The sequence below is a fragment of the Callionymus lyra genome, chromosome 14 (assembly GCF_982586985.1).
Source record: "Callionymus lyra chromosome 14, fCalLyr1.hap1.1, whole genome shotgun sequence".
Taxonomy (NCBI): domain Eukaryota; kingdom Metazoa; phylum Chordata; class Actinopteri; order Syngnathiformes; family Callionymidae; genus Callionymus; species Callionymus lyra.
Genome location: NC_141831.1, coordinates 14277058 through 14303943, shown reverse-complemented (window position 1 = coordinate 14303943; position 26886 = coordinate 14277058). Strand labels below are relative to the sequence as shown.

The 26886-nt window shown below is 37.0% G+C and overlaps 1 protein-coding gene across 1 annotated transcript in view; it reads right to left on the bottom strand.

Annotated features, from left to right (window-relative positions):
- LOC148066071 (neuroligin-2-like) overlaps positions 1–26165 on the bottom strand; it is an 84473-nt gene extending 58308 nt beyond the window's left edge. Inside the window, exons 1-2 of the mRNA XM_087806656.1 lie at positions 25954–26165; positions 1556–2291 (exon numbers count right to left, since the gene is read on the bottom strand). Of these exons, the coding sequence (XP_087662782.1) occupies positions 1556–2066 (511 nt within the window). The 5' untranslated portion in view covers positions 2067–2291; positions 25954–26165. The remainder of the gene's footprint in view (positions 1–1555; positions 2292–25953) is intronic.
- Between the last annotated feature and the right edge of the window lie 721 nt (positions 26166–26886).

Sequence of the window (26886 nt, the reverse complement as noted above, 5' to 3'; positions counted from 1 at the left end):
TAGTGGGCTTTGAAAATAACAACACTGCTTCACGAAGCTTCACCGACCCATCATCACTAAAGAGACTAAGTTACAGTATTTATCGTCCACACAATTTCGTTGTTACGCCAACAGCATTAGCATCTAAATAAATGCTACTGTATGCTAATAGTTCTTTGTTTTAAACCTACGACATCACAATGACCAACTATCAATCAGTGATCGAATATTTTCGGGGCCGCTCTGACGTGTCATCACTTTAAAATCCTGATACAGTCCGATCGGCTGTCTAAGAATGTCGCTCAGTATCGAGTATCTGCTAACAAACTGCACAGCGGAACAGTTTACCAGCAGACAGGCCGCGTTGATTTAATATGCATCTGACAAATTGGAATAACAGCATAGCCATCTGACTTTGGCACACAGTATTCACAAGCTAACTGAAGCCAAAATACTGTAGGTGCCGGTCCAGGGCTAAAGCAAAGCTATTACATGGAACATCCTGAATTATTCAGATGATCTGACTGAAAGTTTAACGTGGAAAGTGAATGCTGAAATAGATTTGACACAAAACATTAAAAAAAAAGCTTCACCATGACTGAGCACTCACTGAGTCCACTGAGAACAAAAGTGTATTTTTTAAAGCGGTAATACAATAAAAAAAGATATATTTGGAAAAATATAGATTTCAGTTATTTACTGAAAAAGAAAACAAAATGGAGCCAAGACCAACTAAGACTGTTTTAGGGTTACTAGATGATCACCTATATCAACATAAACTCTTGAATCAAAATATACTTTATCAATTTTTACAGTTTTTTTTTTAATTTGTAGGTATTTTTAAATCTGTATTGCTTTTGACTGTTCAAGCGCTTTGTGACCCTGGTTTACAAATAACTGTTACTTACTTACTTATTTACGGAGCCCCAGACATGACATGGTAGAGTCAAAAACAATATCTACAATTGTGGCTAATGCCAAAATATATAAATAGCTACATCACAATAACAATTTTGAAAACAATCACAAAAAAATGACTATAACTAGACGGGACTCAAACCCAGGACTTCGGATCTTGATCTGTGATGACTTGAAGGGGGTAAACTGCCATCCATTGATTATTGGATTTAAATTATTTCGTGACCACAACTTATTTTTTCTCACTTAACTAAAACGTAACTACAGAGCCCAAGACAGCTCTGTAGTTACGAAGTATGCTCCGCTTTTCAAGTTTTATCTCCATAATTTGATACCTTTTTTAGCATTTGAAATATTGTTGACATTGTTGAGAGAAAAGGATTCTTTGCCACAGACAGTTTCACTTCAGGGTTTTAATTGGGTCTGATTACTGTGATGAGATAAGATAAGAATATTTAAGAATTTATTTTGAACTTCCTGGACTTTCTTGAGATGCTAGTCGATAACAGCTTTTGCAAGTTTGTAAGTAAGTCATATTTGTAGAGCGCTTTTCCAGACCAGGGTCACAAAGTGCTTAAAAAATACCCAATAAAATGTAAACTTAAAAGGTCAAGACAACACCGAGACAAACAAAATCGATGTCATTTGTGTGACTCACCGTCCTCCGTGGGTATGTAAATGTTGAGGTAAAGACAGTCCTCGCTCTGGTTGACGACGTACGTGGCGGCTGCGTCCAGGTTGTCCGTGAACCACACCGGCAGCATGATCTCCGGTAAGACCCCGTGCACGTTCTGAGGACACACGGGCGCGAACTGGGTTGCGTTGCGAATCTCCTGCCAGGACCCCGGGGCTTCAGGGGGCTGGAATCGGCGCTCACCGACTGGTGCGGTGGCGTAAGGTACACCTAGGAATTGCTCCACCGGCCCCAATATCTCATTGCTGAGCTCCTTCCTGATCCCACGTATTTTCCCATATCCTGTCGACACTACGGGGTGTTTGAAGTCAACGCGTTGACAAGAGGAAAGGGTCAGGTGCAGCGCCAGCCCCAGAAGCCACACCTGGCAGCGATTGATAGCCCGCTGGGAGCGACGTTTCCCACCTGAGCCGTGGTGGCCGGCGGCGCCGAGGGGAGAAAACAACATGTCCAAAGTCAAAGTTCCTTTTGACATATCAATAGGAACTCCAAATGTTGGTGGGTAGGAGGGTTCAGTGGAGTTTTAGGAGATAAGGAGTAAAAAAAAACTGAACTGTCGGAAGGGGGCAGAGTTTTCCTAGGGCAACATGGTAAGGTGGTTGGATCGGTATCATTATCAGGTCGACTCTGTGGTCCCATCCATCTTCCTCTCTGGTTCGGGTCTATGAGTCCAGAGCCGCACTAGGGGAGGCAATTACACCTGGAAAACACAGACGGTGGTGGAATTAGAGTTTGTTGAAACACGCAGCCTGTCTGTTTGTTTAAAAAGACTCAAGAGAACAACACGGGCAGGAGTTGGGTAAGTTGCCCAAAGACATCCTTTGCCGTAATTAGGGCTGGTTATTGATCGAAGATTTTCCGATACCAGTACTAATACCAATAGCTTCCCTTCGACACCAGTTCCTGAACAATATTTTTTTCCGTACCAATTTTAAAAACAATATTATTTACAGTACAAAAGAACACTTTCGCTATTAACTGATGATTCAATCTGATATTCAATGTCACATGTTTCGATACTCGGTACTACCAAAGCATCTTGGTCCGTGCCCCAACAGAATCAAAAGTCGATACCCAAGCCTAGCCGTGATTGATTCTTCTTACTGACTCCACTACAAATTAAAAATACAAGGAACTCTTATTTTTGGTTTATTCAAACATATCTATGTCAACATAATCTAATCAATTTTCAAGATCTAAACATAATCATAAGAGGAATTTGTTTTAAATTGCATTGAGTTTATGTATTTGAGACTGAGAAAGATTAAAGGACAAAAAGTCAAAATGATAAAAAGAATGTATTGAATTGTATTGATTTAACAAACGAATATGGAATAACAAGTTATACTCAATCCAATGTTCACTGCCTTTTTCACTTATCAGTTTTTCTTTCCACGCATTATCATGTTTTGATCACGCATTGGTACCAGATGACAATTTAAAAATACAAGGACCTCTTTCTTATGGTACTTTTTAAAAATGTATTTAAACATATCTATGTATACATAGTCATCTGCTAATAGATTTTCAAGATCTAAACAAAATCAAAAAGTCAAGTCAAGTTGAAGATCAAAGGAGAAAAAGCAAAACTAATAAAAATCAAAGGCAATATTGTCGATGCAGAACATATTTATCAAGTAAATGTAATAATTTAACAGTAAATATGGTAAAATACAAGTGCCATAATCTAGGGATAAATGTTAATATATATGGAAAGAAAAATCTTTATTTACGCTACATTCTACTAGAAAATATGTTCTTTGACATTTAGTACAATACACTATTCCCAGTATAGACTTAAACAGAAAATAATGTCAATATAACAAGTATGCTTAAAGGTATTTCTCTATAATAAAAATAAAAGTCCCAACATCATTTTTCAGAAATCCTTACAGTGTCACATTTTCCTCTCGACTATGGTTCGCTCTCGCATTACAACAAATGAATGAGCTTATCTGTCTGTGGCTTTAGGAGACGGAGCCGTTTAGGTCTGATAAAGGCTTTATGTGGCGCTAACTGTCTGGTGAACCTCATTTCCACCTTCAATGCCGCTTCAGCATCCACACCATGGACGCGGTGTAGCAAAACACGAGAGGTCTGACGATCGTATCTCGCCGAGAGATGCCGCGCCGTATTACAGATAGCTCGATGCTATTGATGTGAACGGCGTGAGACCGTGTGAGGACGACGAGCCCCCGATCTGTCAAGAAAAATCTTGGGTCAATTTAAGCTCTGTTGAGCGGCTCCCGTTTTTTTGTTTTTTTTTGTTTCTTTTTGACGCGTTCGAAGAAGGCCGCGTGATCCGTGCGGACACACTTGAACCTCTTACTCAAAAAAAAAAAAAGATCAATGTGAATTTTACATAGCCGCGGCTGGTTCTCGAAGAAATCAAAGAGACGTTGAAAAAACAAGTGGAATAATATTAATATCATACCACGAAAGCACCGACAGATCTATGAAACGCAGGAACTTACAAGATCATGCTTGTACCATAATACTAGTTCAAACGTTTACTGATATTATTAAGCTGTAATATGTAACATTTAGAGCAGGGATGTCAAAATAAATCATACAAATCCTTCAGACATCTTACTCACGGAAAGCTCACTTTAACAGGAAGTCTGATGACGATACAATTTTTTATTCATGGATTAATGTATCTTTATTTTCGTCATTATTTTCTGTTATTTGAAGTGTCGGTGTAATTGTCAACATCAATAATCTCGATTCCTCAGTGTCTATTGATCACCGCCATCTTTATAGGTCACAGACATTCATTTACTTTACATTATGATTCATATTTTCTTCGCAATTATTGGAAAACGATTGGATCAATCAATCAATACTTCTGTAGTAGATATTTTATCTGTTATTACAACGATGGTATTCACGACATAACTTTGTCTTTGTTCCGAGTGACTCATTCGTAAAGTCACGTCACCACTAGGGGTGTAACAAAATAGCGACACTGTATCAATAGTCAACAGCAGGATTCATTTTATTTATTTATTTGTTGGCTTTCAAATGATATATTTCTGGAATAAAGTAATTTCATGGTTTAGGTTTCAATAGAATTATTTGATATTACATTTACAATAAACGTGCAATTTTTCATGGCGTTTTGATCATTTTTGTGTTGCGATTTAACTTCCAGCCACCAGATGGCAGCATTTATTTTGTCCTTCAGCGGGACTGAGGACGAGAGGATACAGTCGACTTCTGCAGCTGATATTTGGGAATATTTTAGTTTTGAAAACAAATGAAAGCAGTTTGTCAAGAGTTATATATTTTATTGTAGCCCCATAATAGTTTTACGTATCTTATCGCCAGATTCTTGCCAATACACAACCCTAGTTACCACCAACACGTTTAAATGTTCTGGCAGTACCAGGAAGATAAAACTAGACGCGAATAAAAAGAAAAAACGACCGTTTCGGAACATTTAGTTTATTATCGTCGTTCTGTGAAGGCACAGGAGGATCTTTATTTGTGCTCGTTCTCCTTACAAATTATGGATTTAAAATAACAACATATCCTTTAAAGCCCCAAGGTCAGAACCCCATTAACAAGCTCTTAACAAGCCCCACTGTACCCACACTTCGAGTGTCCTCCCAGGGCGATACCGTCGCGGGGTCAAGTGTGAGAGCCGAAGACAAATTGCTCCTTGTACCACTCACCTCTCGTTTCCTCGAGGATAACACATGCACATGTGTGATAATGAATGAGCCCGTCCGAGGGTCCGCATGCGAGCATTAGACAATAACATGTTCTCAAGCACTCGTATGTGAGAATGGAAAATGGTGGCAACCGAACATCCCGGAACAGCTGCTCGCGGCAACCATCCGTGAGCTGAAGTGGAGTTTAATGTGCTCGTGAAAACAGATAAATGGACATGTGATTCCGTACGCGTCATAACCATCGTACCTCAACAGGATCTGTTTGAATGCTTGCTTGAGCATTTGGCAGAATGGTGGTTTACGTGTGAGGTATTTCTCATGGGGTCGGCTTCTCTTAACAACACAAGCTGCTCGCCTATGCTAGTCAACGCGTGACAAAGAGCTGTTTTTCTTTCTCTTTTCACTACAACATTCCTCCTGCCTCAACCGTTGTTACGACAGAATTATAAAATGGTTACATCAAAAAAGATGTTTGGCTCTTTTTTTCTTAAAGAATTCCTTCTGCGTTTTTTATTTGTGTTTTTCTTTCCATCGGTGTTGTAAAATAAAACTTTTTATCAGTTAAAGGGAAATATTTGGCCATTTATTACCAAGTAAAAAGTCCTATTTTCTTTCCTCTCGCAATTTTATTATGTGATTAATTGATTAAATTCTGTCATAACTTGGTTTTATCCGATACAGGTGCTAATCCACTACTTTTGAAACAGTGTTTAAATCAGGGCCGGGTCTAGACAGGCATGTATGAGGGGGCAGCCACAAATCTTGAGGGGGCATTGTGCTGTTACTTACTTACTTACATGTAAGTTTGAGGGGGCACAACATTTATTTGAGGGGGCCAGGCCCCCTCTTGCCCCTGCCTAGATCCGGCCCTGGTTTAAATAGATAATGTGTTGGAAAAAGTTGAATAAAAGTGATTAAAAAACCCATCATGGCAGTAAAATATCTCCGACAAATGGTTCTGTCATAATTATTTTGAGGCTAAATGTTGTCATTTGTAACTCTGAGTTACGTTTTGAAAGTAGGTTTACGAAGTAAATAAAACTACACCGTTGAGAAGTACACGATCGTACATGTGTGATGTTTACAAAACCAATAATGTGCAACTCGGTGGAGGAGGCGAGTGACAGGAGGACGTCGGCCAAGATGTCCCGCCCCCTTCAGGAAACTCTGATGGAACTCAACAACACCTTCGGTGCCAGACTTATCCACCCACGCTCCAGGAAGCAGCGATTCCGCCACTTCCTGCCCACATAGGATACATAACAAAACATATATGGTCTTTAACTCCCTCCTTCCACTTCTGTACTCTATACAGTTCTATCTATTGTTTTGTTATTTTGAGCGTGTTGATCATTGCACTGTATATTGTATATGGTCTTTTTTTTAGGACCGTGTTCCTTCTGGTTCAAGCCGTTCACCTTGACCCAAAGACAACACAAGGGATTCCTCAAACACATTTGTTGTCAGGCCTTCGGGTCACCTTGACCCTGAGATTAAACAAGGGTTAAATATGTGCACTGTAGGTTACGAGGTTAAAGATTATCCGATGTAGTGTAAGTAAGTATACAAACAAACAAAAAAGGTTCTACTAAGTATATTAATAAACTTACAAACGTTCTTTAATTTACCTATTTGAAAATTCTACGATCGTAAGTACATCTTAGTATATTAACAAACAAACGTTTAATGTAGTTAGTTGAACATTTTACCATGTAAGTTATTGTACGTATATCACGAATAAACAAACGTTTTGTTAGTTACGTAGTCAGAAATTCTACAATGTAATGTAAGTAAGTATATAAACAAAAATACGTTCTACTAAGTAAATAAATAAACTAACAAACGTTCTTAAGTTACGTACTTGAAAATGTTACTATCGTAAGTACATGTTCAGATATTAACAAACAAACATTTATAACATAGCCAGTATTATATTGGGGCTTAATATTTTCAAATGTGGGAGACTCTTGAGTTGAGTTCTGTCAGTATTATTTTGGGGCAACATTTTGTCTATAATAACAGTCTCTGAGAGATGTTCTGTCAGTATTTTCTTGGGGGTAAATTGCGGCTCCATGAGACGGAGTGAATGAGGTGCTTCTCCAGGTAAGTTTTGAGGCAGAACTGTGAAAATTTTTAAATCTGTGAAAGGACTTACTTACTTAAAATACATGTTAAATGTTCGTATCTAAGACCATCATTTTAACTAGGAAAATGACACTAATATTAGTTATTTCATAACCATTATAGAGTATTGGTACACAACTTAGTCATACAATTACTTCCTCATATTACATTTACTTTATTCTGCAATGTAACTTCCCTTTAACCGAACAGCAGTGACAAAAACATCCGGAGTTGGTGCTAAATTAAGACTCGCTGCATGTGTAAATCGAAACGATCTATTCTCTTCATCGTGTACAAGGCAGTCAAATATGTCTTCCTGTAAAGGTGCAGCGCGACACCAGAATGAATTTGCTCCACATGAACCTGCCACTTTTCAGGATAACAGACAGGTGGTTCTGACACTCATATTCTCTTAAACACATTTCCATTACTTTGCACTCTGCTGGATTTTCGATCATGTGACCAAGTTGCGGTTCCTTAAAAATATAAGCGGAACAAAAAAGCTTCGTGTCAGCAGACGATCTCCGTTGTTATCTGGCGAAATCAACGGCTACAGGTGCCAAACTCATTCTGAAAAGTGTTATTTAATTGGATAAGAAACGTCTTCGAAACCCTCTCAGCCACATTTATCTTGGGCTGTTACGAATCGATCACACAGAGTCAGACCGGCGGGTCGGTGCTGAGAGTTGTCATTTTTCACCGGTGATTCAAACAGAAATCACTTTAATTGAACTGTGATAAGAGGTGAATTATTACAGGCCAGGACAACAGAAGAAGAAGAAGAAGATCCACCTTTCTGTCCTCGTCTACCTTTCAGCTTGTTTGTTTGTTGTTGTACATCAGGTTCAAAAGTCCAAAGCCATTCTTTGTGTTGGTAGCAAAACACGAGAGTGATAGTAACAAAATAGTGAAACGTAGTTCAATTTCCTACAACCTCATTTTATTTACACGTTTAATAAATTGTTGTATTTTCGAAAAAAAATGTTACGTATAAAACTGTACGGAGTTGAAAAACATTAGAAATATACTTAGTATATGCGTAGTATTTAACTATAATTATAATAATAATAGTAATAATAGATATAAGAAGAAGAAGGGGAAGAAGAAGTAAAGGGGGGACAAGTAGAAGAAGAGGAATAGAAAAAGGAATGGGAAGAAGAAGTAGAAGTGAAAGTAGAAGAAGAAGTAGAAGAAGAAGTAGAAATTGAAGTTGAAGATGAAGTAGAATTAGAAGTAGAAGAAGAAGTAGTAGAAGTAGAAGTAGAAGTAGAAGTAGAAGTAGAAGTAGAAGAAGAAGAAGAAGTAGTAGAAGTAGAAGTAGAAGTAGAAGTTGAAGTTGAAGTTGAAGTAGAAGTAGAAGTAGAAGTAGAAGAAGAAGTAGTAGAAGTAGAAGTTGAAGTTGAAGTTGAAGTAAAAGTAGAAGTAGAAGTAGAAGTAGAAGAAGAAGATAAAAAGGAATAGGAATGAAAAGAAGAAGTAAAAGAAGAAGAATAGGAATGTGAAGAAACAAGAACAAGAAATAGAAGTAGAATAAGATGTAGAAGAAGCGGTAGAAGCAGAAGAAGGAGTAGAAGAAGACGTAGTAGTAGAAGTGGAAGAAGAAAAAAAAGAGGAGTAATAGGAATGGGAAGAAAAATAAATAAGAAGCAGAGGTAGAAGCAGAGATAGAAGTAGAAGTAGAAGTAGAAGTAGAAGTAGAAGAAGTAGTTGTAGAAGAATAAGAAGTAGATGTAGAAGAAGGAGAAAAAGATGCAGAATACGAATAAGAATAATAAAAAGAAGAAGGATCAGAAGAAAAGCTGTTTATTATGGACACTGGTTTCCTCCCAAAGTGCAAAAAAAAACAGTTTTATTGAGCGCTCTAAATCCTCTGTAGGTGTGATTGTGTGTGGCTGTCCATCTAGTGTCCCCCGCCTCTTGCCCTGTGCAGCTGGGATACGCTCCAGCATCCTGCAGCAATGAATGATTATAATAATAACACAAACAAAATGTAAATCATTCCTCTGCAGGAAACACAAACACACCCGAACTCAAACAACTAAATACTGCATCTCTCAAGCATCCCTGCAGAAAGTAACTCGTGGGTGCAGAGAAAGTGGGGAGAAAAAAAAAAAAAGATGGGAGTAAATAAAGTATCGTCTGGAGGTTTGCAATTTAAAAAGAGATTAATGGGATAAGTGTGAATTAACTAGCTCATGTTCCTCGGGCAGTGAGCTCAAAACTAAGCCCCCACAGCAGATTCCGGAGCTAAAACAGGAGCCCAAAGGAAAGTCAGACGTCTGAACGTAGCCACGGACCGACCAGCCATCGCTTCAGCTCCGCTTAAATACAAGCCTCAGAGTGACAACACTGAGCCGGAGCCAGGGCAGAATTAGATCATGTTTTGTTTTGTGCACTGCGGGGGGGAGAGCAAGAAGCTGTTCGGAGGCATCACTAACAACTTTAGTATTAATAATTACCATCCCATAACAACGCATACAAGAAATAGATCACTCCAAATTCTTCTCAATTTCTCACTAAAGGTTGTGATTATTTTACAGTGTGATCTGTTCCTTTTTAGAGTTGTATACAAAAATGTTTGTTCATTTTAATGTAGCGACTATAGCTAAGTTGTCTTAATCTTAATCTTTGTCCAAAAAGACACTTAAAAAAACGTCCAAATACCTCCATACTGCTCGTGTGTAACGTCCATCTTGTATTGAAGCCTCTACATGAGAAATTGTTCCAAAAAAACCCTAAAAAAGTTTATATTTTAAGCTTGTTTTTAGCGGACGTTGCTAGGCTACCAGCCTTAATTTTGACACTTGCAATGTGCTTCAATGGGGAAAAACTTCAGGCAGGAACTGAGAGACTTATAATTTCTGATACAATACTTAAAATACAGACTTATTTAAATTTTTTCTTAACAATTTTTAATCTCGAGGCTTCAATACAATCCAGACGAGCATTATGGAGGTATTTGGATGTTTTTACATACTTAATTTTTGGACGAAGATGAGGACGAACTGAGCTCCATTCACTACATTAAAATGAACATACATTTTTGTGTATGACTCTAAAAAAAACAGACTAATTTGAAAATAATCCCAAACCTAAATCGACAAGAGGGTGAGTAAAATTTGAATAAAAAGTTTGAATTTTGAAACTTAAATTTTCTTCCAGCTAATACTACTAATACTACAAATAAATACTATTTTTTTTATGGTTAAGGCTGCAAAAGGGCGAACACTTCTCTAGGTAAAAAACTTTACTTTTAACTTTACAGTTTTTATGTCTAATTCCTATGCTGTTGAAAATTTTTCAAAATTCTATCGATCAGGAGTTTAAATTAAAATGTACACAGATGTGTGATCAAAGATCTTTCGACATCATGACAATAAGTCATTATTATGACCTACATAAGCTGCGCGTTGCTTAACTATGGCAGAAAAAAAACAAAATGACGGTTTGTGGTCGAAACATTTTTCAAAGCTGTGGAAGTAAAACAATGAAGTCATAAAGGTTTCATAAGACACCTCAGGCTAACAAGGACTTCAAACTCGCTCTGTGTAGCAGCGTGTGGCGCAAAAAAAGAAAAAACACCTGAAAACCTGTTTTTGTCCAACATTTAGTGAATTTAGAGAGACATTGTTAATAAATTCATGGTCGTTTATTTGATCAGGTGAAAATTGTTGGAATATCGTTAAAGAATGTTTGCTTAACTGGATGTTTACACTTAGAAATTTTGATATTACTAAAAAATCCTTCCCTTTTATGTATTTGATATGTACTATATTTATAAAATAAACTGTAATTTGATGTAAAGACACAACATAAGATAGAAATAAATCGAAATTGGCATTCGCCCATGTATGCGATATCAAAGAAATTATGAATTTCGTCTCAGGAGACGATAAAAGAAAGTGAAAAAATGAGCAAAGTTATAATAAATATCACCTAAATTCACTTAACTTTCGTCAAAACTCTGGGCCATTGTATTATTATACATTATGTGTATTGTCTCAAAATGAAAGTAGAAAAAATGTTCACATTGATATGATGACATATGAAGATGCCAGTGATTAAGATGCGACAAGATTATACATGTCAATTATACAGAGACTTTTAATAAAACTGGTTGAAGGAAATATATATGATGGGAATTAAATTCTGTAAAGAACTGTTTGGTAAATATAAAATGTGTTAGATCTGTTACAAAGTGTGCTTAATGATTGTATGATTTAATTTAGAAACCAGGATTTAAAGCGTAAATTCAAGGTGAAAGAAATGAATCTATAAATTAATGTTTGAAAAATGGAGGTGTAGGAGCAAAACCTTGTTAACATGAATGACCAGAGTCTTAGGTTAATTGCTTGCACTAGTTTGAAGGTTAGATCTGCTGTTTTTCGCTAGTAAAATGTTGCTTATAACACACAGGGAGCTTTCGAGATTTGAGATGATGGTCATAATTTTTATTTCAATTGAGTTAAGTCTACGGTATTTAAAATGATAAATATTGAAATCTCACAAAACCTGACATGGACTTTTGCAAACCCTGACGGAGGAGATCAAGTATGGTTTAGTTCTCTTTGAATCAGACGTTTTACTTACAACTGAATCACCATCGTTCTCAATTTTTCCACATATTTCCCAGTCGTGCTACACAGAAGCACAGCAGTCAAGTAAAAATAGCACATTAAAGCTGCCTTCGCGTCCTGCTACATTAAATCTGATCTTCAAATAGTGCTCGGCTAGATCGAGGTCAGGGGACCGAATCAGTCATTCAAAACTGAATGTTGGCCCCAAATCTGTCTGTATGTGTTGGATCACAGTGGTTTAAATTTGGGATACATTCGTCACGCTCCCTGATCCTGGTACTGATCCGCTCTTATATTGAAAGAATGATTATGTATCTGTTCTGTTTGTTGAATCTACACGGCAGCTGTTGTGTTGTTGACACATGTTTGACAATGAAAATCAAGTTAATTGTATCTTGAAGAGAAAAAAAAAGAGGGAATTTAAAACAATAATATAACTGATATACATGAACTTATCAATAAAAAGGAAAATAAATATGAAATAAGATCAAAATACTAATAAATAAATAGGATGTTAATCACAAAATAATACCAAAAAAACTAAATTGACTTCAACATTAATCATATGAGTCATAATAACAACGCTAATAACATGAAAATAATAACAAAAAATTAGCAAAACAATGAATATCAACATATATTAAATAAATAATCAACAACAAAAACATAAATTAGCTGTGAAATAAATATTTTGTCAAGTGATAGATAAAAGTTTAAATATGAAGCACGAACAAAAATACAATATAATCTTGTTTCTATGATGTCTTTTGAAAAATGTACATCAATTAAAACTATAATATAATAAATAAGTGTGCCAGCACGTCACGTTGCAGAAGATCAGTTTCTTACGTTTATCCAAAAAGTTTAGCAAAATTCTGTTCACTGAAATTTGTTTAAATTATAGAATCATTTTTTTCAAAGCTATAAATGAAACGTCAAAGTGTTGCAAGTATATAGTTATATAATTGCAATGAAATATAGATTTTATTTTTAAAAAGTAGCTTATCCAAATTGATGCTAAAATTCGATGTATATATAAATATTTTGATGATTTTTTTTCACCCATGACTACTGCTCTAATTTTATTTCATCCATACCACTAAATACCATTTGAAATTGTATTCATAAAATTAGATCACACACAAAAGCGGTCCAGAATTTCTTGCATTACGCGTACAATAAGAATAGGTCGGAGCATCTCAGATCGAGAGTGAATGATCCCTCAAAATATGTGTGGATCCAGATGATGATCCAGTGGTCGTGGTAATAACTACTAAAGTTGATAAAAATGACCACAAGAAAATTGTATTTTGGTCCATTTATTATAACGACGATTATAACTTGTAACATTTCGTGGTAAAATATAAAACCTAGTTTATAAAAATGAAAATATTATTGTGATTATTATATAGTATTTCCATTATAAATATGTTTCACAAGACAATACATGTGTTTGAGGTACAGCCTTTAAGATTATAGAGGGAAGGTTTTGTAGATGCTAATGCTGTAAGTGTTTGGGTCCATTTATTATAACGACGATTATAACTTGTAACATTTCGTGGTAAAATATAAAACCTAGTTTATAAAAATGAAAATATTATTGTGATTATTATATAGTATTTCCATTATAAATATGTTTCACAAGACAATACATGTGTTTGAGGTACAGCCTTTAAGATTATAGAGGGAAGGTTTTGTAGATGCTAATGCTGTAAGTGTTTGGGTCCAGCGGTGCTGCCATGACAAATGAGTAGTGACTCGTCTGCGTATTATGTGGATTTTCATAGCAGCAAGGCTACAGTCATCAGTGTTGACGTGTTTCCTCCTGGCTGCACAGAAGCATCTGCCCTGTGGAAGCAGACGTATAACAAGCGCATCTATATCAGCCGAACACAGCAGCACCTCAGCGGAATTAATGGCACATACTCCTCACTCGGAGCTTTAAAGCCAACCGTAGAGCTTCAGATAAATGGAGGGTAAAAAATACATTTTGTGTTCCACTTGAGACATGATGAAAATCTTTAAAGTCCTCATGAAAGAGCGGCGACATGGACGACTGGATCGTTTTTTAAGATGGATGGACCTGGATACTGGTTAAGGCTTGACCACGGTGACAACATTTACAAGAATTATGGGTAAAAAGTCACTTAAATACACAAATATTAACAATTGATCTTGACCTACATATGCATAATATTTAGTGATGAAAATACATGTTTCAGTTAATGCAATAAACTATCAAGGTGCTTCAAAACCCAGAAAAAAAAAATGTTTTGAGTTGGCTTTAATAATTTTAGTTCAGTAAAATGCCAGCATCTTTTTTTTTTTATGTTTTGTTTTATTGTTAAAATTAGAGAGAAGTGAGTCGCTGTTTCAACTAAATATATTTAATTTCCTCTGTTTGCTTGAACAAATTTTGTTCCTAATTCCGATACTTATTTCAAGTTAAACTTTTTTTTATTAATTGAAATGAAAATATCATGGTCTGCAAATGATCTGCAAAACACTCACTGTTTAAAGAAAACATTTCAAATGTAGCCTATTTTCGAATTTTGTTCACAATCTGTTTCTCAGTTCAGGTTAAAAAAAGAGCGTTTGTTAAAAATAAATAAATAAATAAACTTTAATATTCAGAGGAACTGAATATAATTCTTACAAATAAATTTAAAAAAATTGAAAGTTTTACTTGAATAAATAAACCTAAAATTAAATAAATAAAAATAGGTTTAGCCAACTCTAAAATTAAAACTTTAAATACTTTGTTAATTTTGACTAAAGTCATTTACATTATATCGTATTGTATTTTTACAGTGAAAGCTGAAATATATATATAAAAATATTACCACATTTTTAATCAAAAAAATTAAATTTATTTTCACCACACTGTGATATTCTTCCGAACATAAAAATAAAATAAAATAAAATAATAATAATAAAAAAACAAACCTTTTGGATTCATATCTAAATGCGAGATTTCATGGTTTGCAAAATGGATCATTGGAGAGACAGAAAACATGAAGCTCACTTAATATTTTAATTGATTGAGTCTTTAGTTACAGATTTAATCCTCTATAATTATTTTACAACCTTGTAAGCATTTCTTATAAACAGTCATAACATATTTCAAACATAAAACAATCAGGTTGAAAAATAATATTTAAAGTTTTATCAGTAACTCCTTCTTAGTTTTACTGCGGATACTTTTTACCCACTGAATATTTAATTGTGCATTAATAAGAGCCTCTAATGTGAAGTGAAGTGCGTTGACTGAACTCAACTAAGATTAGCACTTTTGGCGGATGTGGAAAGTTATGTGCAAAGAAATGACCTTTTCCTTCATCTTCATCCATTCTTTGATGAGTCTGCAGTAGTTGAGACGCGGCTCCATAACAGCTGCTCTGGTAATGCAGTGTACTCCAGCTGTTTTTTAGTGTATCCAAACAACTGAATAATTGAAATGTTTTCGAAACCTGCATGCCAGTTTGTACAACTCTTTGCACAAACCCTATTCCCTGAAAATAAACAGGCTGTCGGCTACCGAGTGCAAATCCAACCATTCCATCGAACCTCAGTAGGGGACGATGAGTTAAGCAGTTTCTTAAGTCTAAATTACATCTACTGGGACCAAAAAACAAAGTCCAGATACAACAAATCAGATACAACGTCCCTTAGAAAACTGTCACAATGACCCCTTTGGGTTGCGTTTGACAATCTAGAACTTTGGCTTAACCACAGAATGCAGTGATTAACTAAGATTATGAGTACAGATTACAGCATGTTTCCTACGTTTTAATGATAAAAAAATATTAGAAAAAAGAGGATGTTGGTGAACTGACACACTGAAAAAAAAACGAATAATCTAAGGAGGATCAATTTAAGGGGGAGTTCAGGGAACATGTATAGCAAACTATTTTCTTTCGGAATCTTGAGTCCAACGTCCAACAGTACTTTCGGTGACAACCCAAAGCTTGTTACTGTAGGGTAGGTTGGAAAGCTTGGTTCACTGTGGTTCTTAGAAGTTCTGTTCATAAAAATTGCAAACCAAACTGGCCACAAGGGAAAACCTTGGCACAGCCAAATCCTCACTGGAAACAAGTGCCTTGGCAGATCCGACCCCCGGATTCCCAAACTGACTCTGGGGACACAGCATGTCACTGCTCTTTCCTGGAAGCAGCCTGAGCTCTTTTGGGAAGTACAGACTCGCTATAGTTGGACTCGTCTCTAGCACCGATTTCTCCCCCTCTTGAGTCGCTTAGGGATCGAAAATGGACTTGAAAAAAGCAAAATTCTGAACAGGTTTAGCTCAACATGGACAAGGCTTGAAGTGCTGTATCGGTTCAGGCACTTAATCATAGCTGATGACGTCAATTATGAATAAATGAAACTTCACCTCAACGATTTGACGGCACCGTGTACCACATTTTAAATATTTATATGTACGGAAGGACAAAATTTGACAATCGGAAAATTTCCCAAGTTGTGGCATCTCCTGATCTTGCGTAGTTTTGTTTAAACATTTTTCACATTTGCCAGGTTAGATATTGTACATGCGTCCAATATAGAAGGTGCAGCGGCTCCTCACAGTGAACATGACTTTTCGTTGTGGTACTCGATGACCAACAAAATTAAATTTTTACTCATTTTCCACTAACCCCTTACGTCGACTAAGGGATGGATTATTACAGAGTAATCTGTTCCTTTTTAGAGTTATAGGCAAAAATGTTTGTTCATTTTAATGTAGCGATTGGGGCTCAGTTGTCTTCGTCTTTATCTTTGTTCAAAAAAATAATTAAAAACATCCAAATACTGTTCGTATGTGACATCTTGTATTGAAGCCTCGACAAGAGGAATTGTTTCTGAAAATGTTTTCTTTACTTTAACATTGTTTGTAGCGGAAGTTATCAGTCTCTCAGCTCCTGCCTGATGTATTTCCTCATTGAAACACAATACAACTGTCAGTGCACAAGTTCAAGGCTGCTAGCCTAGCAGCGTCCGCTAAAAACACGCTTAAAATATAGACTTGTTTACATTTTTGAGGAACAATTTCTCTTGTTGAGGCTTCAATACAAGATGTACGTTACAGACAAGCAGTATAGAGGTATTTGGATGTTTTTAAACAAGTTATTTTTGGACGAAGATGAAGCTGGCCGTAGCAGTTAGCCTAGCAACGTCTGCTAAAACATTGTTGATGTCAATGGCAGATGGCGTTACAGACGAGGAGTATGTAGGTATTTGGATGTTTTTTAGGTGTGTCTTTTTGGACGAACATGAACCTGAGCTCAAGTCGCTACATTAAAATGAACAAACTTTTTAGTCTATAACTCCAACAGATTACTCTGAAAATAATCCCAAAAAATTCCATCGACGAATCCTGTCCGCTTGACAACTACATATCATCTGGTCTTTAACTTCTCTTAGCATGACACCACTTATCCTGTAGCCGCCCAGATAACGTCAAGACCGGACCAGGGAAAAGGGGTAAACCTAGGACTAAGTATAGGTATCCTATAATTTCAATGGAGCCCAAATGGTGGAGTTTTCCGAGCGACTTACAAACAGCAAACATAAGCCCACCTGGACGAAGTGATTGATAGCTTGACTTGTTTCCAACTGTGCTAATGATTTTAGCCTCCATGATATTTAAAGTACTCTTCCAAGTCGCTTTGATTAAAGGTTATAGAAGGTTCTATATAAATAAACTAAAAAAAGAAATGACCCTTGGAGTTGCCATAGCAACATCCAACACCTTCCAGCTTACACGCCTTTCGTTTGTACACAAACCTCTGTTTTTCCTTTTCCCTTTCGAGAAAAGTTGCACAAAAAAAAACACCCGGTTTTCGTTTTTTATTTGTTGTTTGTATGTGTGTCCATGTCACGCGCGAGTAGTCCCGACACATCATCATCCGTCCCAGTAAGTATACCTGCAGTTTGCTTTGCAACGCGATTCAAGCTGCCACAAATACAAGCTGCTGCTGGAATTTAAATGTTGCCTTAAGAGGTCTGTCATGTTGAGCTAAAAGCAAACCCAGACAGATGGGCCGGGCTGCATCGATGATATGGAAGTTAGCTGGAAAAACAGCACCGAGGCTCTTGTTATATGGGATGTATTCTGCTAAAATGATTTGCATGCTCTAAAGTGTCGGGAGTTTTCCTCCACTCCACGGGCTTCGCTCCGAGGTCAGCTGAATAAAAGATGGAGGGAAGACTTCAGGTTTTTTTCCGTACTACTAGCGACAATACTTAAATAATACCAGTTGTTTGTTTTGCCATTTTTTGGAGGATAAACATTTTTTTTTCATTTTGATAGCAAGCCAAATTAAATAGAAGCATCGCCACACAGACTCACAGCTATTATTAAACTCGTCTCTGGCCGTTAAATGTGGAGCGGTTTTCATCAGGTTCGCATCATCTGCGTCCGCGGTAGAAACGCATTTGATCTGTGAGACACGTGAGTCCTGATTTTTTTAAGGATCATTTACCGTTTAAAAAAAAAAAGATTTATCACGCTAATGAGAACAAACCTAAACGCGCACATCCAAGCGTTTAATTTGGAAGCGGAATATTGTTTCAGCGAGTAAAGAGCACAACAATAATTGCCGCGAGGACACAACAGCAGAACGTCCAGGATTATTGAGGAATGAAAAAGGGTAAAGAAATTTTGTACCAAAATGGTGGTAACCAGACTGAAAAGCAACAAAGAAAATGTTTGTTATTGTGCTTTTTTGGTTTCTCTTCCTCTGAAAAATTGTCTGTGTCCACAAAAAATAAGCATGTTATATGTATCGAAACATCTAGTCACGGCAGCACCGATCCCGACTGACATAACCCCTTAAGAACAATTTAGCCCGAACAAAATAGTGCCGTAGTTGAAATCGCACTCGGTTTCAATTGTAAAGTAAGTAAGTAAGAAAGTAATATTTATTTATATAGCGCTTTTCCAGACCAGGGTCACAAAGCGCTTAAACAAACAAAACAATACTCAAAAAAGTATATACTTTAAAGATCAAGATAATACTGAGAACAACACAGGAGTTCCAGAAAATCAAGGAAAAGCCTGAACAAATAGAAACGTCTTAAGATGTTTCTTAAAGGAGTCAGTAAACTCCATCAAGCGCAAAGAGAGAGGAAGATTGTTCCAAAGCTTAGGAGCAACAGCCTGAAAAGATTTCTCTCCTCTGGTCCTGAGTCGTGTGCGTGGAACCATAAGTAGATTCTGATCCACAGACCTCAGAGCCCGAGCTGGGGTGTAAGGATGGATCAGATCAGTGATGTAAGGAGGAGCCTGACAATGAATAGCTCTGAAAGTAAGAACCAGAATTTTAAAGTTGATCCTGAAAGAAACTGGGAGCCAGTGAAGAGTTTTAAGGATCGGAGAAATGTGAGTTCTTCTACTTGAGCGGGTTAGAATTCTCGCTGCAGAGTTCTGAATCAACTGCAGGCGAGACAACTCCTTCTTGTTAAGACATGAAAACAAACTGTTACAATAGTCAAAAGGTAGCCCTAAAAAAAGTATATTACAATGCTAAAATGTGCAAGATTATTTATTGTTCAACATTTCAATGACTTTTTTTTTAATGTTTCTTTATTTCAAATGTTGTGTTTATTCTTAAAGCATGTATAGCCACAGTCGCCGTTTGAAAATTACTGTTATAGAACCACTATGAGATACAACTTATAGGATACCCAACCTCATGCTATTAGTAAAAACAACTGAGAAATTTTAATTAAAAGAGAACCTAATCTAAAGAAATAGGGATACAGCTGACTTAATAATTTACATTTAACTAAAAGCCACTGTTATTGTATTAGATATAAGGGATCAATAAAGTTTCATTTTAAGATAAAGGTACGGTTGCCTTGAAGTGCAAGACACAATTAACATTAATATTAACTCAAGAAAAACACAAATTAAAGATTAAAGAACAAATGTGAAAATCCAACTCTCCTGACTCACTCGCATGTTTCAACTGTAGAAGTCTTCTCCAAGATGCAGTAAGTCCCTCATCATGACCATGTTTTGAAGTTATTACTATATAAAGATCTCCCTCGTCTGAAATCTGGGCGAACGAAAGGTTACGAGAGCAGAGTCTATTATAATGTAATAATGGCTTCACTCCTCCTCCAGCCAGCTGTAATCACACCCCGCTTTGTTTATATAACAAGTCCCATGAAGGTGGAGACTTCCTGGATTGATGACACATGGTGACACACCTTGATGCTTGACCAATCACAGCAGAGTGGGTGTGGTTATGATAAACTAATCTCCATAAAAACGATTTTAAGTGTTAACTGTTTTAAGTGGGCGGGGCTTAAGCACATTTTCTAATGTAAATATTTAAATGAAAATAGATTTTTATTGTCACGTGTGATGATGCACTTCCCCTCTCTGAACAATTCCCACCCGTCTCTAGTCAACAGATTCACAAGGTTGGCTAATGTTATCGCTCGGATCAGTCGCAGCACTTTTAAGATTCTTCCCGTCGATGGTGTTGACGGTTTAGCTCCAGTTATCTTGAGTCGGACCAGAACAAGTAGCTTCAGCTCACAACAGTCAATTTCCTCTTAATTTCCTCTCAGCCTTGACAAAGAGATTGTTTTTTTTCCCCCTCTATATATACATGATGGTTCTTGTGTCTGTTGCTAAGTGATATCTGCCTTAATTATTAATGTCTTTGCTTTAATTTGTCCATATGCTTGCAGTTCACCCGTTAAGCCACCATTTTTTTTTAACTGTAACTATGGTAACCAGCTGTTTTCATGAGAAGACAAAAAAAAATTACAATCTTGTTCGCATACGACCTGCAAAGAACTTTTCTATTTCATGTCGCATCACGTCTTGATGCTTGTCGAAGCAGCATGTTCACTTCTCCAAGAACATCTGCTACATTTGTAGGGAAGCCAATGCCAACGAACATAACTTGTGGAAAAAAAAGCAAAGACTTTTTTTTTTCCTAGCCACTTTGAACATTTTTGTGTATCGGCAGTAAGACAAAGTTTTCAGGTCAACTAGCTTACATATCCAGCGTAATGCAGTTTTGATGCGACTCCCATCGTCGTATGTGATAGTTTTGAATTAAAAAACAAGTTTACTTTGTCGATGTATCGAGATGACTTGGTATTCTATTTGAAAAATATCCTCATCTGACTCAAGTGGTTAAAGCATCACTCCATATCGAAATGAAAGGTCTCTTTTTAATTGGTTTCTTCCCATTTCACTTTAAAAAAAATAGAATTACCAGAACCATAATTGGTTTTAATGGATTTTTTTCACAGCAATTATGTCATTTATGTGAAGAATGTTGGCCGAAATGGTTACGAGGGTCCCTATCTCCGGCTTCGCTTCATTTTAACCTGTCAACACTAGACTGAAAGGGTTAAAAAATTCCCTTTGTTGTAGTTTGTTTATCACAGCAGCTGAATTGTTAATTTCTCTCAGGATATATGGATAATGCTAAAGGGACAAAAACCAGTACAACAAAGGTTAAAACTTAATGCGGAAGTGCGAAAAAACCTGCAGTTTATTTTTGTGTCCACTTGAGGCTGGAAGTCACATGAACAACCAACTAAATAAAATTACTTTTACACCATGAAAAACACATATTTACAACCTGGGCTTTTTGTCACTTATTTCAGGAACACACTTCATTCTAATGTGTATCCTTTGGTTAGTTAGTTCCAATATATCTTTTTTTGGTAGGAATTTGCATGGTATTAGCGGTAGCTATTAAACCCTTATGTACCGGGAAAACTATCCGACTATCCAAGATGACCGCCACTGCGTAAAACTATAGTTAAGTAACAGATGGTTGATAATCCTTCCATATCGTATACAGTCTACGATAAGTGCATACATAACCATGTGCTTTTTTTTTCTCTCAAGCAAAAGGTTTGTATTTCAAGTCAAACTAAATTGTTTTGTACCTTTCAGGCAAAGCAAGCAATCAATTTGTGTTCACGCTGGAGGAGGAAACGCTAGATATCGAAGTATGCTCTCACCAGGCCTGTGGGTAGATTTGGAGTATACATTTGATAAGTGCACAATAGCTCTTTATGGACTTCCACAGCCCTCTACGCGTACTTTCTCTAAGTGCACCATCCTGCACTATCCTCCTTCAGGGACTACAACTCATACTGGGGACTTTTAAAAAAAAAAAAAAAGGAGGAGCAAATCTGGAAACATCCCAGAGAAAAGGACAAGCGAAACAGGATCTGATTCCAATTATCGCTCGCTAGCATAATTACCATGAAGTCAATTCAACACTGGGGGTGATATAATAATGAGGAGAAACGAGACTAATTGGTGCAAAACAAATAAAAAAAACAATACATTATTAAGTGTGGAGACACATATTTCATTAAAGGTATCTGTTGTCTGGAAAGCAAGCCACGAAAGGAGACTAACTGAAACAATAGGTTGTACATTGAAGCACTTGAAAGTGACAGAACTAAATAAAAAACAGTATTAACCTAACACTTTATTTAGTCTTAAAATAAAGATATATTTTTTCAGGATCTGCTTTTACTTAGTTATTTCCCTCTACGTCCCTTCACTTATTGGAACGAATGCTCCTGAAAAAAATGGCACTATTTAAGTTCCAGTCCGCAGTGTCACATTTTGCCATTTCCTGCATGTAAATGTTGGTCACTCACTTACTGTTATTTTTATGGGTTTTTTTCCGGGTGCACTGATCTTTTTTTTTATAGATTAAGAACTACATCTTCCTCAGTTTGTTTCTCTATCCTTTTGTTCCACTGTTTTTAAACCTAATGTATTTTCTGTTTATACTTCCATTTGGTCCTCCTGAGTCCCTTATTTGTTTGTCTTCTCTTTATTTGTTCTGCAATCTTCTATGATTGTTCTCTTTGTATTCCCTTCTATTTTTCATTTTTACAACTCTGTATTTGCTCAAATGATCTAGTACTGGTTTAGTTACACTTTTTTTTTTTCATGTTGTATGAATTTACAAGTAAGTTATGACGAGTTCAAAAGGAATTTTTGGCCATTTTTGCCATTTTTCTTGTTGTTAGCTGATCACAACTACATCATTAATGCTATATAAATGCTAAGATTTGATGATGATCTGCCCACATATAAAAACTCGTCCAATAGAGGAGCTCTTATTATAAGACTTAAAGTATGTTGTGTAACCTGACTAATGGAAATTCCTTATGTCAATGGTTAGAGTAGAATACCATTTTTTATAATGTAATGGAAATATCTAAAATATCTTCTTTTATATCCTCAGTTTTGACACGTATTATTGCAGGAGGATTCTTCAAACCAGACAGACTGGAGCCACCAGTACATCACTGTGTAACTACCTCTGCAGAAATTGGCAGGAGCGTTGAACCAGAGCTCCGTCGCTCACATCGACAGATTTACCGATTTTATTTCTATTGATTTCTACACCTGCAGTATGTATTCGTATCATTTTCTCCCCCAGAGACGAGGAGTGAATTAATGACAAATCTGTTGATAAAATACGATTTAAATTCCTGTATCAAACGATCTGTTTTGTTTGTGTTTACATATATTAAATTATTCAAAATAGCTCAGAGCGTTAAAAAAAGAAGGTCCGCGACGTGCTTCGCTAATAGATATATTTATAGTTCTCTGGGCCATAGTGTGTCGGCGCTGGAGGATGAGTCATTTATTAGCATTTTCTTTAATCCCGAGTCTAATGAGACGACAGGCAGAGTCGCACAATCTTGCTGGTGCGTGTACACATAGTAGGTGCCGATGAGTTTGGATCGGACCAACTCGAAGTTCCTGCACTCGTGCGGATTTGTACTCCATCTAATCGGCCATATCAGGCTTCAATATTCCATTTCCTGTTTGAGGAGATAAAACCCCCTTCACGCTAAAAGCTTTGGACGATAAAAACTATTGCATTGTGCAATTACAAAATGAAGCCAATGTAGAAGTTCTGATGGTCATATTTATCCAAAGTTTTAAGTCTTGAAAAATAGCTTAAAATGTGTCATTTTGTGTGTCAAAAACAACAATTACTATCAGACCTCCTGTTAAAGAATAGTTCAGTTGGTGACCTTGACTAACTTAAAGATGTTGTGTGATTGAGTTTGAGATCCCTGCTCGGAAATATACAGTGAACGACAAAATAAAAAACTAAAAATAATGAATAGACTTGGAAGTAAAAAGTTGTTGATACAGATGATCGACTTGCGAAACCAATGGATTCAGGAACTAGTTAAAACATTTGTTTTCTATTAAGACCACAAGCAGGAAGCATAACATAGCAATAAGAATTACACAATATGCAATATTGTTTTAAATACAAACTTCGTCTTTTTCTTAGAAAGAAACAGGATTTTTCTTTCCTCTTTTCTTGTGTGATAAATATTTAACAGCAACCAATCGTATTCCAAGTAGCAAAGGTGTATAATGTAGTTGAATAATTGTGTGTAAAATTAACGAAACCCACTGTGAAAACAACAGTTTGTTTTGGTCAAAAAAAGCCACTATAAAAAGATTAGTCTAATCAACAAAATTTGGTATAAGTTAAGCCAAATGTTCCAAAATTTCTTCGGACTTGGATCGTGTCGATGAATTTACAAGGGCTTGATTGTTTGTGCGTTTCTATGTCAACACCGGTGACGACAGAGCCGCGAGAGAAACGCACACACAGAGGCCGAGGCAAAAAAAAAAGATGGAATTGTGGCAGCACTGAGTGTTAAAAACAGGTTCGGTATTATTCATGGAAGTGAATTACAACTGGCGGTGAATGCGGGGATGGTCTGTTGTCGTGGACGATACATTTGTTAAAAACCTAGATTATCAAAATTCCTTTTCTCAGTTAAGGAACCAAAGGCTAGACCTGAAGATTATACCTTTAATTTAGACATTCCAAGTCTCCATTTTACATCGTGCTTCGCAAACGATCCTTTATTTATATATATTTCTTATCAAGTCACTTTGATCAGCTGTTATCTAAGAGTGGACTATATCGACTTGACGGGTCAATTAGCATCGTTTACACAATGTGGCTCATTGTTCAACAATTTATTTTTTCCTTTTTAAAACACACCATAAATGTAAAAAAAAAAAAAATCATGTTTCTCTTGACCAAGAATGAGGTCATTAACAGAGGTGCCGTTTACTTTATGACCAAGTTCTGGGTCATTGCAGCTCTAACTACACGGGATGAGAAAGGAAGACGAGCGAGAAATCTAACCTAACGTTATTGTTTAGGAGGATTTTTTTCTTCACAATTTCTTTAAAAAAAAAAAGCTGGTTTAGGAGAAAGATGGTCTTGTGGAAACACATCCGAAACAGACCATTCCTCATCCACGACCTGTCCGAACAGAGGTCCTGTTGTCTGCCATTAACCGAGCACTGCCCAACCACAGCTGAATATTAATGGAGCCTTTTTCCTCTGGATGCATTTAATCCACGATCTGCATCTTCCCCCGTGTGGGTGTCTGTTGGTTAACAAGGTGGGGGGGAGCGAGAGGGGGGGGGGGTACATCTTTTGAAGGCCTCTCTCAAGACATCTTTTGGGTTATACAGGCTGTGCAATGACAGCGGGTAACGCAGTCGTCAAAAACCGTAATAACACCGTTATTATCATTACACTCCCTTCACGCTTCGAGAGAGAGCGAGGGGCGAGAGCCCGGGCCCTGTCAGATTGATGAGCCCCCCCAATTAAAGCCCGTGAATATTACCCTGTGGTTGGGGAATGACTTGAAGCCATCATCTCTGATGTGACAGCTTATCAACAGGACAGCCAATCAAACGGCGAAGAGGAGAATTAAGAAGAAAAAAAATGTGATATATTAACAACATTTTTTTCCTTTTTTCTTTTTTAAATATTGTGACAGTGCGTCAAAAAACGAAAAGTGTGCGCAATGTGCACCGTCACCTCAAGCCTTGCGCGGATTTGCGCATACTCTTGAGGAGCGAGAGAGAGGAGGAGAAGGAAAAACCCGAGCATCACCAGGAGGTGCTGGTGAACATATGTCTTACCTAAAAAAGACTGGATTTAGCAGGATGACGCTGACGATGGAGGCCAAGGCATGTGCACTTCTTCTTCTTCTTCTTCTTCTCCTCCCCGTGTCCTCTCTTCTGGAGAATGTTTTTCTTTTTTTTCTTTTTTTTGGTTGTAACTAGGCCATTTCTTCTCTCATCTCATCGGTGCACCTTGTCGGTTTTTCCTCCGGCTTTTTCCCCCCCCACGAAAAAACACATCTCACGCTGCCCCCCCACCGGCTCGTCCTCCGAACATCCCTTCTTTTTTTCTTCTTCTTCTTCCCCCCCTCCAACAGACGATGATGGACTTGACAAATGTTAGGAAAAAAAAAAAAGAAAGAAGGATGGATCGTATAGCGTCAAGAATAGGAAGGTCCAAGCAGGGATCTGTCCTCCTTTTCCATGCGTTAGGTTCCACAACAAATCCACGATAAGTTGATTTAAAAAAAAAAAAAAAAAGCAGCGTTGGTTAGGATGGACGAGGACGTGAAAGAGATCCACAGACACCCCGCAAAAAAAAATCAGGTGTCCAGTCTCTGCTATTGCGCGCTTGCGTGGATGGAGGATTTCTGTCTCTCCCTCTCTCTCTTTCCTCCCTCTCTCTCTCTCTCTCTCTCTCTGTGCGGTCTCTCTCTCTCTCTCTCCGTGTCTTCTCGTCAATATTCAATCTCACATCTTGTTGTCATGACGAAGGAGTGAGCGCATAATTCAAGGAGATGCGCTGACGTCGCCATAAGCGCAAGTTCTCAGCGGTGTTTCTTCTTTTTAAGATGGTGATCTTCACCACCGCTCTGACGTCACGTTTCCTTCACGTCTCCTAATAGGATGACGAATATATCTATTGAACGCAACAATTGATGGGGTTTTTTTTATGCAGGTGTTGAATTGAGACATGTGTAGTGAGATGTAATGACCGTTATTGACAGAATA